This window comes from Pollicipes pollicipes, unplaced genomic scaffold (assembly GCF_011947565.3).
Source record: "Pollicipes pollicipes isolate AB1234 unplaced genomic scaffold, Ppol_2.1 Scaffold_4881;HRSCAF=5763_pilon_pilon_pilon, whole genome shotgun sequence".
Lineage (NCBI taxonomy): Eukaryota > Metazoa > Arthropoda > Thecostraca > Pollicipedomorpha > Pollicipedidae > Pollicipes > Pollicipes pollicipes.
Window position 1 is genome coordinate 13754567 of NW_023596576.1, and position 15647 is coordinate 13770213.

Consider the following 15647-nt stretch of genomic DNA (forward strand, 5'->3'; position numbering starts at 1 on the left):
TTTAAGGACCCCCCGAATGCAGACTGTAGATCGAAATGGCTAAACTACTTGCACTAACTAGGCCAAGCCATGTTTGTCTGTTAACACGCACCCGGGTGACGGGCTAGATACCCTTCGCTCGGGTGGGGGTCAATTTGACTCTCCTTGAAATCTGGGGAACTAAGAGAGCTAGAGACACCAAATTTACAGGGTGTGTTGAACTGTACGTGAACTCACTCAGGTCAAGGTATCAAGTTCTTAGTTCATGACCTTCAGATCAAAAAAGGTCAAACAAGGTCGTTTCAGGTCGGTCTCCAAAGTGCCCCCAGAACCAAAGGAGATGGTCACATGGAGGTCACATTCCAAGGAGAAGGTCACATGCTCATTCAAGGTAAGTGATCTTCTTCACCTTTTGAAGGTCAAGGTGACCAAAATGATAAAAGATTGCTTTGTGTTTTGCATTTAACTAAGCGACAAAGATTGCGCTAGGCAGTGTGTTTCCAAAACAAAATGTTGACCTAGGTTATTTTAGGTCAATGACCTATTCTGACCTCTAAAAATTCCATGGAAGATGTGTAATGCGGTTCCTGCTATCACTAAATTCGAAATGAGCACTCAAGCTATCCCATATAGCAAGCCCTAGAGTAACAAAACAGGTTGGTTTTGACCTTGGTGTGACCTCCATACCTGACCTTAGGTCAATACAATTTGCTCATTCAACTGTTTTGTTGCCTAAAAAAGCATCTGAGAGATGTATAGCTTCATGTAACACTCCGTTGTTGGATCAGATTGAAGGATTCCCTAGAAAATGCCTTCGCTAAAACCATGGCCTGACTTTGACCTGCCGTAGGTCAGCCACCTTACAAGGTAAATCTAAATGATTCGCTATTCATTGTCTACAGCTATGAGAAATTTGGCGCGGCTTCACCGCACCGTTTGGAAACCGTTCTGGAAACAATCTTCGGGGGGGGGCAATTTGACCCCCCCACCCGAACGCGTGTTAATGTTCAATATTCAGTCAGAATCGGTTGCTGGTGCAAATTGTGCACGCAGTTTTGAAAGAGCGCGCTCGCAAATTTTGGCACCAGAAACCCCGACGCAGGCGTTGCAGCCTCCATAAGCCGCTCAGCGTCGGTCATGTGTCTAACACTCAGCCAAGGACATGTGGACGAAAATGGTGACGAATCTGAAACAGGTACCTTTGAACGCTTTAGGACATCAAATCAGACATTTAGAAGGTAGTCCCGGCGTGTATTCCAATGGTGCGATTTTTGGATTGATGTTAAAAACGAAATGGCTTTTACAGCACTGCGATGTGGTGTTTGCTGGAATCTGATGGTGGAACAGGAAGGAACGGAAGAATCTCTTTTTTTGTATTGCGGTAACTGTTCATAGATGTGGAGGACAACCTCGAAGTTGTAAAAGAAATATGCCTTTATATGTGAATAATGCTCCTCGCGAATGCACTGAGCGACTTAAGTGATTTTTAAACGAACAGTAGCCGTCAGAAAGTGCTAGCTGAAATTCTCAAGAACCCAGAAAAAACTAGCTAAAACTCAACTACGCATCAAATCCTTAAATGCCTGCCGGAAAAAAGCTTAGTCCCGCGGTTTATTGAAGACGCACTTAAGTCCGTGACGCACATTTTGTCCGAGAATACGAAGGTATCAACTCGTTCTGCGAAATTTGCTAAGGTTTTATTGAACGAGACAATCATAAAATTTTCCGAAAGCAGGCCGTTTCAAAACGACAACGCTCACGCTAAATTGGATCAATATCATCTTTCCTGGAGTAAAAAAGGTGCCCTTACATATCTGCGACGGGTGAATGTGAAATCGCTATTCGCGAAAATAGGCCAAGACTGATTAGCAAATTCGCAAAGCTTCAAGCTAAGCGCCAGGTACATCACTGCTTTGAAGAAGTAGTTGACGGACCACCAAGTCAAAAGAGAGTGAATAATTTATCGTCGCTAGAGCTTAACACCGCAGCGCTTAATCTTCCTGCCCATGGTCCGAACTTTGCGCAAACGCAGTCAGCAAGGATATTTTGCTTCAAGTAGAAAAAGGAGTTGAGGGGTTTGCACACAGTAAACGGTGGAAAGACTGCATCTCAAAATTGCGTAATGGCAGCAACACAACTAGCACCGCGACTGCACCGGGCCAAGATCGACCAGCTTCAATAGACGACGCAGCAGTACCATCAGAACGGGCGAACACACGTTGTCGCCTCTGTGGGGCAGGCGCAGAAGACCGTAACGAAGACCAGCCTCATCGAGTCGCATCCCAAATCTGTAGTTTAGATTTCCAGACATTGGTAAAAACTTTCTAGAACCTTCCAGTGATGAAATAGAAGTCAGCCTACAGAAATAAAAGGATGACGTACTACGTACTTTCAAAAATACATGAAGAAGGCAAACTAAATGTCACTGCAGATTAGCGGAACTTTATCAGGAACCTTAGCAAAAATGATGAAATCAAAGATAAACATACGTGTAAGGATTTGTAAATCTTAGACCAACCTATGTTAACAATGCTCAGGCTATCCTTAACGACAGCGACAGCTATGAAAACTGAATAGGAACCCGGTCCCTCAGGTAGAGGCTAGAACAAAGAGAATACTGAAGAGCACAGTTAGCGGAAAACTTTCGGACAAAATCATCAAAGATCTTGTGGTGTTCGCACTCGGGTTTAGTGACGTCACGTGTGGGCAGCCCATACTGCCGTTCGATATGCCGATTACGGCAACCTTGTCTGGAGTGTGCATGCGCCAAGTCAGCGCGGTGCACACGTGTCCGGAGGAGAATAGATCGTTTGATTGGTTTGACCGTGTGTACCAACGAACCAAGGACTTGACATGGCGCAGCCGGTAAGGTGATATCATGTGAATGTCATGTTTTGCATGTTTCGCCTCAAGTACCTCTCGGCACAAGTATGGCATTGCAGTCAAGCCAGTCAAAGCCGAATGAGTATGAGAGGGACTTGAAAAGTACTCTGCGGCGTTCTAGATTACTGTAGTCTTGTGGATAGCGCGTCGGGGTCTCACGCGACGGGGCCGGGCTCAACCCCCGGTGAAGGCGTCCGTCCTTTGAATGGAATGGAAATGGCAAATGGGAATGATTTTGCCGCTGCTATAGCGAGCCTCACTAATCTGTTGAAAGACCAAGTCGAAGCCGCTAACCAGCGTGAACAACGCATGGCTGATCTTGTGACTCAGGCTTTGCAGGGCAGACTAGGGGCGAGCCCGCAGACAACGCCGTCGCCGAGACTTCACAAGCCACGACCAGCAGACCTCGCCTTCCGCCGTCAGCTACCCCAGCACCGTGGCTAGCCGCCTCCGCTAGCCTGAGGGAGTTCTCGACCTGGCGAGAGAAGCACAAAGGCTACCGTCTTCTCACAGGCCTCGACTCCCTCCCCATCAAAGAGCGACGAGCAGCGCTACTGGCACTCCTCGACGATGAATGGACGCGATTCGTGCGCTATTCTCTGGACATGACCGACACCACTGAAGTAGACAACCCTCTGGACAAGATGGAGAAGCACCTCAGGAGCCAAAGAAACGTCATCCTCGACAGACAGGAATTTTACACAAGACCGCAGGCAGATGGAGTTCGACGATTACTTGATGGCGATAAAGGAACTGGCGGAATTCTGTGACTTCTGTGCCTACTGTATGGAAGACAGACTCACGGACAGGATCATAACCGGCATCCGGTGTGAAGAAACGCTGCGACTTCTTCTCGCCGAGTCATCGTTGACGCTGCAGAAGACAATCGACATCTGTCGAGCTCGTGAAAACGCACTACAGAAGAGCGAAGCGCTCCGCGGGAGCCACGCTCGCCCCGTGTCCGCTTACCGCCGTGGCTGGAGCTGGAACAGCAGAGGCAGACGGGACAGCCCAGACAGCCGACAAAGACGGGACAGCCCAGACAATCGTGGAAGACGATCCAGCATGGAAAGACGGGACGCCAGCTACAGGTGAGACGACAGCTACAGGAGAGACGACGGCTACCGACGAGGCAACCGGTCGCATAGCCGCGAGAGGCGATGCGGCTACTGTGCCGGATCATGACACCCCAAGGAGCAGCTGGCCTCTTGCCCAACCAGAAACACGACGTATAGTGCCTGTGGCATCAAAGGACACTACACATCAGTCTGCAAGCGGGCCAGGCGGAGCAACACGTGGTCAGACTACGGAGAACGACAGACGACCGACAACCTCCATGTGAAAGACGTGCGCGTTCAAGGCGTGACCGCGAAGAAGACACCTCAAGTGTCTCTCCTGGTCAGCCATCAGAGAGGTGAAGGATCACTCCTGTGGACACCAGACACTGGTGCCGAAGTCTCCGTCATCGGCACCAAAGAAGCAGAGCGGATCGGCATCGACTCCTCGCAGCTGACACAGCCGGCCGACAGTCTCCTGGCCGCTGGAGGACATCAGCTGGAGTGTGCCGGCACGTTCCAATGCAAGTTGACCATGGGACGACGCCAGACGTCGACCACCGTGACAGTTGTGACAGGCCTAGACGCGGCCGTCCTGTCATGGCATGACTCAATCGCCGTTGGCATCACCTCGCCTGACTTCCCGAGACAGATTTACGGTGTCACAGGAACAAAGACGGAACAGACTACTGCTGAAGGGACGACGTCTACACCCGTGACGGCTTAGGACGTTCAAGCGGCAAAAATCAGCCCGTCCCTTCCAAGATGGAAACTAGACGACGGGGACTCGACGCCAGCCCAGAAGGCCCACACCTGGACATGCTGAAGAAGGCGTTCCTGAGAGTGTTCAGCACCCAGCCACCGCTGAGAGAGATGTCAGGTGGTCCAATGCGGATCGATCTACGGCCAGACGCTCGTCCGTACGCTGTGACAGCCGCCAGACACATCCCGCACGCATGGCGAGACGACATCAAGCATCAGCTGGACGATCTGATCGCGCAAGACGTCATCACGCCCGTGGCACACCCGACTGAGTGGTGTCACCCGATGGTCCCAGTGCCGAAGCCGCCCACGGACCGAAGCCACGGCAAGACCTTCGTGCGCATGTGCGTGGATCTGACCAGACTCAATCTCTACGTTCGACGTGGAGCGCATCCAGTAACCACGCCTCACGATGTCGTCACCGGAATCGAGCAAGGGAGCCGGTACTTCACGAAGCTGGACGCGAAGTCAGGATACTTCCAGATCCCGATCGCAGAGGAAGACCAGGACCTGACGTGTTTTATAACACCCTGGGGACGCTACAAGTTCAAACGCGCCGTCATGGGCCTCTGCACGTCCGGAGAGCGAGTATGGACGGCGTGGAGACGCAGCACTGGCGGGCCCGCCGAAGACAAGCAAGGTAGTCGACGACATCCTGGCCTACGATGACGACTACTTGACCCACCTTCTGCACGTGACCCAGATTCTTCAGCGATGCGACAGCCATGGCATCACTCAGAACCCGGAGAAGGTGACGTTCGTCGCTCAGACGCTGGACTTCTGCGGCTACGTCATCAGTCCTGACGGCTACACAGCAGACCAGCGTAAGATGCGGGCTATCGCTGACTTCCCCGTTCCAGAGAACCTCACAGACTTAAGAAGCTTCATGGGACTGGTCAACCAGCTCGGAGCGTTCTCGACGGACACAGCCAGGACAGCCGAGCCTCTACGCGACCTGCTGAGGCCCCGGAACCAGTGGACATGGACATCGGTGCACCAGGCTGCGTTCGAAGCCGTCAAAGCAACGCTCATCACCCCTCCCGTCCTGGCCTACTTCGACCCGTCACTGCCAACCGCAGTCCACACGGAAGCATCACGACTGCGAGGCCTGGGCTACGCGCTGCTGCAACGTCACGACCAAGAGTGCAAGCTGGTCCAGTGTGGTTCCAGATTCTTGTCTGAGGTCGAGTCACGCTACGCTGTCGTGGAGCCCGAGATGCTGGCGGTGACCTGGGCCGTGCGCAAGTGCCACATCTATCTGGCTGGAATGGCAGAGTTCAGCCTGACCACCGACCGCAGACCTCTGGTGCTCATCCTCAACACCAAGTCTCTGGCGGAGATGGAAAACCCCAGGCTCCAACGACTACGAGAGAAGCTCATGGCATATACCTTCACAGCCGCCTGGAAAGCTGGAAAGACTCATCAGCTCCCAGACGCGCTGTCAAGGTCGCCCGTCGATCAGCCGAGCCCTGAAGACCAGGAAGCTGAACACGACGTGACGTACCAGACGCGCAGTGTCCTCCTGACACGCCTCACCGACGGCGGCGAAGACGAAGCGGGATCTGCACCGTTCCAGGACGCTCTGCTGGAGAAGGTCAAAGAAGCTGCCGGCGCGGACGAGGCATACCAGAAGGTGGCGAAGACCGTCATGCAAGGATTTCCCGACCACAAGGCAGACCTCGCCAGTCTGGTTCATCCCTACTGGAACGTCCGAGAGCGCCTATCCATCGACGACGGCCTTCTTGTCTGCGGAGCACGGCTCGTCATCCCGCACAGCCTACTGCGTGAAATGCTCGAACGCCTTCATGACAGTCACCAAGGCGTCGACAGGACAAAGCGGCGCACTCAGATAGTCGGTGTACTGGCCTAACATCGACCAGGACGTCCACAATTTCGTGACATCATGTCGCCACTGTCATGAGAGACTGCCCAGCCTGCAGAAGGAGCCACTCATGACCGACCCCAAGCCGACGAGAGTCTTCCAGTCCGCGTCGGCGGACTTCTTCCACCACGCAGGAAGGACGTTCCTCGTGTACGCCGACAGACTCTCCGGTTGGCTCATCGTCGTCTCCTGCAACAGAAAAGCGACGTCCCGTACCCTCGTCTGCTCTCTGCGCAAGATCTTCTCTTCCACAGGTGTGCCAAACGTCCTGAGAAGCGACGGAGGCCCACAGTCCACGGCGCGCCACACCAGGGACTTCCTCGTGCGCTAGGGGGTCAGGCACGTGCTATCTAGTCCGCACTACCCCCAGTCGAATGGCCACGCGGAATCAGCAGTCAAGCTGGTCAAACGACTCCTGCAGAAGACGTCTGTGGCCGGCAGCACGGACTCCGATGAGTTCGCCCGAGGCACCCTGGAGATCCGGAACACGCCCCGGGTGGACGGACGCTCACCCGCCCAGATCCTCTGCGGGCATCCAGTTCGGTCGGCAGTCCCCATGCACCATCGCGCCTTCGACAAAGCTCGGCAGAAGGCTGCGGAGGACTGCGACCGGAAGGGGAGGATGTGATGAGAGCGACAACTACAGCCTACGACAAAGGAGCAAAGCCACTGCACCCGATGCGAATCGGCACGAAAGTGAGTGTACAGGACAAGGATACAGGACTCTGGGACAGAATGGGAGAAGTCGTGGCCATCGGGAGAATGAGGGATTACCTGGTGAAGTTCCCCACGGTCGCACCATGTGGCGGAACCGGCGGTTCATTAGTGTGTACCGGCCTGTTAACGCCACACAGGGCGATCCGGCCCCCGCACGCAGGGACGTCGCACCAAGACCAGTTCCTAAGATTTGCGGACCAACCCAGGACGGTGGCGCCGCGTCGAAGCAACCGTCAGCGGAAAGCCCCGGAGAGGCTAGAGGTCGACCCGAAGGTCAAGACCTACCGATCGACCCGGGGGAGGTGTGGTGTTCGCACTCGGGTTTAGTGACGTCACGTGTGGGCAGCCCATCCTGCCGTTCGATATGCCGATTACGGCAACCTTGTCTGGAGTGTGCATGCGCCAAGTCGGCGCGGTGCACACGTGTCCGGAGAAGAATAGATCGTTTGATTGGTTTGACCGTGTGTGCCAACGAACCAAGGACTTGACAGATCTGACACCTAGACACAGTAGAACGCCGTATTCTATGGTTTGCCTAAGGAACACAAATCCGCAGTGGCCCTTAGACCTGTCATATCTGATTGCAGTGGTCGTACACAAAAAACTTCGTGTCTTTTAGAGAAAATACCCAACCATCCCTTGAAGTTTGTTTCCACTCAGCTGTGGAACACCAGATACTTTTTAAAAGGGCTTCTAATCATTCGCAGGCAGAAGGTTTACCAGAGGTTAGGCATTTAATTCAGTGTAGATGTTGTCAGTTTACATGGCAATGTACCTGTCAATAAGGCTATTGCTGCCGTGTAACCCAAGGCAGAAAAACATTGCGATGAAATGGATGGTTTCTGTCCGTCAAAAGAAGATATATGCTGTCTTTTAGAGCAGTGTCTCCAGGATAATGTTTCCCCGTTTGGAGATGACTTCTTCCGACACAAATTGGGAATAGCAGTGGGGAATACATGTGCTCCTCCTCTGGCGATGATATTTTTGGAGCAATTTGAAATGAATGCCCTGGCCGCCAGCCAATTAAAACCAACTTTCATATGTAGATACACCGATGATTATACTGGGGTATGGACGCATGGGCAGCGTGCCGTTGAAGAGTTTTTAGAGTTCATGAACAACCAGCATGCAAATTTAGCTTTTACGCTAGAGCATACAGGGGCGGAAAAGGGGTCCCACATCTGGATACACTAGTGACAGTGGAGAGCAGAAACAACCGCACAACGTTAGAAACGAAGCTCTTTATCAAGGCCGGCAATTCTGGTATAATTTTGCACTGCGAGTCTGCGCATCCTACTTCCACTAAGCACAACATGATTCGAAACATGTGTCATAGGGCTCTAAACAACATATGTTCACCCATATTTTCCATATTTGGGCAATGTTGGGCAATGGATATTCTCCGCGACTTTTAGGTAGAATGTTGGAAGAAGTAAAAAAATCTAGAGCGCGTGGGGGGGGGGGGGATGTGTGGTTGGAGGCGGGAACATGTCCCATCGGACCACGGATTCTTAACGCTACCTTACACAGATGAGCATTTGCGTCGGAAAATCAAACGCATCGTAAAGAAATCAAAACTGCGCGCACGCATAGCTTGGAAGAACGACAATAACCTAAAACAGTCTCTGGTGAAATCTTTCACCTCGAAGCTTAAGTGCCCGGGTGGCAATAGATGTAATTTATGCAGTTCTGTGTTCCAGGAGGTTTGCGCGCAAAGCACGTGGTTTAAGAAATCAAGCGTAAAAGGTGTGAAAAACATGGGCGGGACAAATTCTATGTCGGCCGTCAATACGCCCCATTCGTTGAGATATAATGAACACCTGCGAGACGCTAAAAACAAACAGGAAATACCCGTTTTAGTAACCATTTTTGGGAAATACACACTCAGGCTGAAATCGATGGAGGAGGAATATGGACGCTGTGCCCTTTTTAGAGCTGAAAGACACAGGACCACCTTGACAGAAAAATAGGTAAATCTATTTATTTCTATTTTCTATTTTCTAATTCTATTTGTATTATGCGAACGTGATATTTGTCCTTATGTGTGATGTGTGCTAGGTTAAATTCGTTTACATGTGTAAGTGATGCCTGACGCGTGACGCGCGATTCCTGTTCAATTGAAATCGCTTGCATATATAATTGATGCGCGATGTTTGATGCCTGTTTACTTCAACTCGCTTGCATGTTTGAATGAAGCGTGATGCGTGATGCCTGTTTGCTTGAATTCGTTTCCATGTACACGTATTTTCGTTTATTCTAATTCTTAGATATGCACTGTATCATGGTAATCCAATCCATAATCCATCGTGGTACCACCCATACCTGATGAAATGGCTGGCAACCGCTATTGGCTTAACCTCCGGAATGTTGGTGTTCTGGAAAACTGTGATTTGCTGTTTCCAAAATAAAAACAGCCTGAAAATCGAGTAGAATCATCGACAGACAACTTTGAACTAACTTCCCTGTTGGTTCGATAGAGGCATGTTGTCAAAATATCAACCAGCCTATTTCTCCATTCTCCTGGATTTTCCGAGAAATCAGGCTATTACTACTGTCTTATCTGTGTAGATATTCGGAACCATTATTTCAGACGGTCGTTCTAGCGCGGGGCGTGTGGTGTTACTTGCAGTTGCCAACACCGTTTGGTTTCACGGAAGCTGCATCCCACACCATAGTTGTCCTTGCTTCCGAGATTTCGGGAGCGCAGGCTCAAACCTTTTGATGTTCTTTGTTTCACTAATCGTTCCTGCAAAAGAATGGAAGTTCTCAGGCAAACATGGGATGACCTTGGTCGTTTTAGAACTCATTTTGGCGACACGGGGCGGGATCCCCTGGTCGGTCCGGAGGCCCTTTAAGAGATATATCATAACACATTGGTCCCTCCCTGACGCTGAAGGTCTTTCGACCTGCGCAATTGGTGCTGAATCGATGCAGGAACCCTCACTGGCGCAACATCTCTGATCGCCGCATGTGGTTTAATGATTGGCGTATAGACTCCACTTGGGCTTAACTGGCCAATTCTGGAATTGGGTTGGAGGGCCCACCATTCGGTACGGGGGCCCCGACCGGCACAAGACCCTTCCATTATTTCAGCATGACCACTCATCACAAGGTACAATATTTCTTTGTCATTGTCAGAGTGCCCCACCAAACGCAAAAGGTCCTCAGGAACGTGATCCCAATTGTTGAGTCAGTCACGGTAATTGTTGCTGTTATGCAGCTGGGCGTTAGAAATCGTGCGATTGCCGTTTTATGTAGGTAATGAATCCACAAGGTTCATTATGATGATAATGTGGAGAAATGAGGAGGCTCTTCTCCCAGTTCCGCAGACGGCCAGTATGGGGATGCCGCCAAGGAATTTAACAAAGAAATACACAAAAACTAATGAAAAAACAAGAATCTCAACTGAACCCCGCACGTAACATGGCATATGAGATGACGGCTCTACAGGCTGGAATCGTTAATGTGACTGAGATAAGTCTCCAGCCTTCCAATCGGGCCCTTCATCGTCGCTCCCAAGCTGTGCTGCTGGACCGTGTTCGGGCCCCCTTGAACACCGCCCTGGCCGACTAGGAATCCCTTGTCAACACAGGATTCCCTCTTAGGCACTGCGGGCCTATACCGACAAAGAGTCCTCTCATTGATGTGGACATCTCAACCAATGTGAATCGCGGACCGACACGGGACCGACTGTTTGGCACTGGTAGTGCCTGGCTGACATAGAGGTCCTCATCGACTTGTGGGACTCCCAATGGTGCAAAGGCCCTGTCACTGGTATTTGCAGGGCCGACCCGCAAGGCTTGGACACTAACTGGAACCTCCAGCCAGCCCATCGGGCCCACAAATCGGGCTTTGAATCGTCGGCCCCTAATGGGGTCCCGAACATCCTTCCGGCTTCTCTGACCCTAAGGAGGGGCACGAACACCTCTGCGCCCTGCCTGTGCCACTGGACTCATTGGAGGAGCATTAGAGGGGGGGGGGGGGGGGGGGCGGTGCTCAAGTCAGGATTCGCAAATGGAGTAATATGACCAGTAAAGTACGCCTTACCCTACCGCTCATATTTGAGGGCCTTGTCCCTTTCGCAGCCAACTCATTTGCCCACCACTTTTTACCTTGATATCAGATATCACATGTCTACAATTTTTACAACGGTGCTACACATAATCTAATAGTCTTTGAATAACTCACCACACTTTCAAAGATCACTTAAATAACATTTTGTAAACTAATGGTCATAGGTGGCTGCGTGCTTCCAGATGAGGTAGACTTTATTCCTTCAGATTTCAATTTCGACGCGCAAGCGCGCCACACGTGGTAAGACGCAGGAGGGTCTTTTACAACGTGCGTCCAAACATGGCGGACCTGGGAAGCGAGGTCTCGTCCCTCGTTTTGGCACATCTTAATGATGTAGACACGAGCCTGGCTAAGATGTACAAGGCGAAGCGGAAATCGGTATGTATGATCCTCTTGTAGCTTGAGTCAGTCAACTCATATACATGCGATGGCCATGTTGTCGTGACCCCAGTCATCCAACTTGAAGGGTTCCACTCCGGGTGAAGGTGTGGGACGCTATTTCTTCTTTATTTCTATCATAAACAAGTAAGGCTTGCATATGAGAATGCTTACTAATAATAGCATGATTTCTTATTCCCAGAATGTGCAGTAGTGTGAATGGATTCAGTAGTTTCAGTAAAAGTGAATGGTTCATTTTAGTTGTGCACACATTTGTGAATGCCATCGTAATTGCTCGGTTCATATAGCATAGTTTAGCTGTTTATTTGCCACAGCTTGTACTTTTCAGTATGGCAAGCTTGAACTATTGCTATTATTTTGTATGGTATGGAGTATTGGGATGATGTACCATTTCTCATCCAACACCCAAGTTTCTTTTGTGGATGATTTGGTGACTGGTGGCATTGAATGCATGGGTATTGTCTTCCAAATAATAATTTATGATATTGATCCTTGAACATTTGGCCTTGCACATATTCATTAAGGCATGAATATCACTAGATATAACTGAATGCTCATCTCTTGGTAGCTATGTTTGCTGACATTAGTTATGGGCTGAATTGAAATCAGACATTTGAACTGGAATTCCTGCAATGTGACCTTTACTAACCAACCACAAATGACACCTTTAAAATAAATGATTGAACAATAGATAACACTCCAGTGTAAGCAGCTGTGTTACCTGACCAACTCTGGTCATTAGCATCACTAGACAAAGGCAGGAGGTCAGGATCATAGCAGATGTTCCATGCATCAATAATCAACCAAACTAGGTTGTCTTCTGAATATATGATGTGTTGTTTCATGACTAACCTTTTGATCTCTTTTCAGCTTCCTCTTGATGAGTCAGCACCAACATTGGACTCAGTGGTGAAGTTCTTTAAATCGTAAGTTTTCATTGTTGCTGACAGTTATGACAGCTTTTTGTACATGGGGCAATGCTTGTTGCCTTGTTGATCATGCCTTTTGTCATTTTTATGCAACTATTTCATTGTATAGGAGTTTGTCAAGGCATGCCATGTTATGTTATTGTGGTGCAAAGTGCTTGTTCAGAAGGCTCAACAGGCAAAATAAGCAACCCTCTTCTTTGAAGCCAATTCTGTTGAACATCAAACTACTGTGTGTTGGAGCAGCACATCCACACTGGCTCTATGTGGATAAACAAATAGTGGCTGTGCAACCATTGGGATGGTACTTCATTTTCCAAGGGGCTGAGCTGCCTTGGTTTCAGCACTCAGCACACAAATTTCATTGTCTGCGGTTTGATGTTCTGTCTGAAATGATTTAGTGCAACATGAATTTTTATGTAGACATTGATTGGTCAGTAATCTGTTGAATGATGCCAATATATGCTGGTATTTCTACAGCCTAGTGCATACATTTGTCTGGAATGGGCATCTTGAAATGTCCATGAGTGAGATGTATGTCAAACACCATTCTAGGCTACAGCAGTCTGGACAGTTCTACATTTATTGTTAGGGGTAGCATTTCCGGTGACTCACCTCAGTGCTTTCCAAACACTAGGCAAGTTTGGGATTCAATCTAAACCAATCTTTTTTTGCAGAAAGTCTCCCAACGTGAGCATCACCAAAACGCCCAAGAAGGGAAAACTTGTCAATGGAGCGACCCCAAAGTCTGGAAAGAATAAACAGGAGTCAAGCTCCGAAGAAGACTCAGATAGTGATGATGAAGTTGCTGTTCCAAAGACAGTCAAGACTGCCTGTAAAACCGGTGACGAAAAAGCAAGAATCTTCATCTGAGGAAGACAGTAGCGAAGAAGAGCCTCCTAAAAAGAATGTGCCAATGCCGAAACCTGCAGTGGCAAAAACTCCTGTCAAAGAAACAGGAATCCTCATCAGAAGAAGATTCCAGTGAAGAGGACGAGCCTCCAAAGAAGTTGACCGCCACACCCGCAAAGATTTCAGCATCCCACGCAAAGGCAACACCAGTGAAGTCAGTTGGAAAACAGGCAGAATCTTCAGATGATTCCAGCAGTGATGAAGACGAACCGCCGAAGAAAGCCGCCCTTCCGGCGAAACCCCCGGCGGCCAAGCCTGTTGCAAAGAAGCAAGACACCTCCTCGGACGAAGACTCTGATAGCGAGGACGAACCTCCGATTAAGCCCACCCCGCCAACTAAAGCCAAGGCTAAGGCGGTGGTAAAGCAGGATGAATCATCCGAAGAGGACTCAAGCAGTGAAGAAGACGAGCTCCCTAAAAAAGCCCAGCCAGCTTCTGCTAAAACCACGCCAGCTAAGAAACCAGTTGTGAAGGAGCCGACGTCGTCCGAAGATGACAGCAGTGAAGAAGAAGCGCCGCCTCCTAAGAAAGTGGTTGCGAATGCTGTAAAGAAGACTGCAGTGCCAGTTGCGAAGAAGCAGGAGAGCTCATCAGAGGAAGATAGCAGCGAAGAGGAAGTCGCGCCCCCTAAGAAGGCCGTTGCCAAAGTCACGCCAGCAAAACCTGTCATGAAAAAGAAGGATTCATCGTCTGAGGATTCGAGCAGTGAAGAGGATGAGCCACCAAAGAAGGTGGCTCCTACTCCGGCAAAGGTGACACCAGCGAAACCGGCATCAAAGAAGCAGGAATCGTCAGAAGATGATTCTAGCAGTGAAGAAGACGAGCCCCCGAAGAAAAAGTTACCGACTCCGGCCAAGGTCACACCAGGTAAAGCAGTCGCAAAACGGCAGGAATCTTCCGACGAGGATTCTAGCAGCGAAGAAGATGACCCACCAAAGAAGAAGGCGCCAACTCCTGCCAAGGTGACCCCGGCAAAAGCGGTCGCCAAAAAGCAGGCATCTTCGGACGATGATTCCAGCAGTGAGGAGGACGAACCCCCTAAGAAAACAGCACCGGCAGCGGCCAAGCTGACACCAGCGAAACAGGTCGCCAAGAAGCAGGAATCTTCGTCCGATGACGACTCGAGCAGCGAGGACGAGCCGCCCAAAGTTGTGACTCCCGCTAAAAAGGCATCCACTAAAGCTGCTGCGAGGAAGCGTGAATCGTCCTCGGAAGACGACAGTGAGGACGAAGAGCCTCCTCCAAAGAAGAAGGCGACAACCCCCGTCAAACCACAGGCGAAGCAGGACAGCTCATCGGAGGAGTCCGACAGCGAGGAGGACGAGCCACCAAAGAAGGCCGCGCCTGTCGTGGCCAAGGCTGCGAAACACGCCATGTCTGAGTCCGACGACGATGACGAAAGCGAGGAGGAGCCAGCGCCCAAGAAGAGGCCGCTGAGCAAAAAGGAAGGAAAGAAGGCCAAGAAGATGAAGACGGAGAACGGAGATAGCGGTGTTGAAGACGACGAAGGCGCCGGAAAACAGGTAACCTTTTATTATGGATATGGGCAGATATGCGTCATGATACGGTGTGGTTTTTTTGGATTTCGGATTGTCGTGGAGTTCAGATTTCTTTAACGACCTTCTTGGTCCGTTCGTCAGGTGGCAAAGGGGGTTGTTCATCAGCTATCGGCGAAAGCTGAATAGGAGTATCTGTGTGCTTGTTGCATGATTATGCATAGACAGTATCTTCCACTACAGCGGAGTGCCCCCTGCTGGGCGGCAGCAGAAGTAGTGTTTGGGACCAGCGGGCACGACACCGTGGCCAAAGCGGGCCTAAGCCAAAACAGACCAGGCTCGGGCGATGTATGAGGCAGACAGTCATGAACACCTCGATTTTTTTTTTTTTTTTGGTCGTAAACGATCTATCAAGACAAAGTGTATCATTTATGAACGCAAACATTTGGAAATGTAGGCGCGGGCATGTGATCAATTAACCCTCGCCAAGGTATCATTGACATGCTGTGCTCTGGTACGATTTTGCCACGGTCGCGATCACATGTGGTAAGAGTTGATCTTT

The 15647-nt window shown here is 50.3% G+C and overlaps 1 protein-coding gene and 1 pseudogene across 1 annotated transcript; both read left to right on the plus strand.

Annotated features, from left to right (window-relative positions):
• Positions 1-13447: 13447 nt before the first annotated feature.
• Positions 13448-15114, plus strand: LOC119099958 (nucleolar protein dao-5; the record flags this gene model as incomplete). The annotated part of the gene is given in 1 exon segment (XM_037223062.1): positions 13448-15114. A coding segment is annotated over 1 exon segment (1529 nt), but the record flags the coding sequence as incomplete, so codon positions are not given.
• Positions 15115-15586: 472 nt separating this feature from the next.
• The window catches only part of LOC119100014 (NPC intracellular cholesterol transporter 1-like), a 16221-nt pseudogene continuing 16160 nt past the window's right edge, over positions 15587-15647 (plus strand).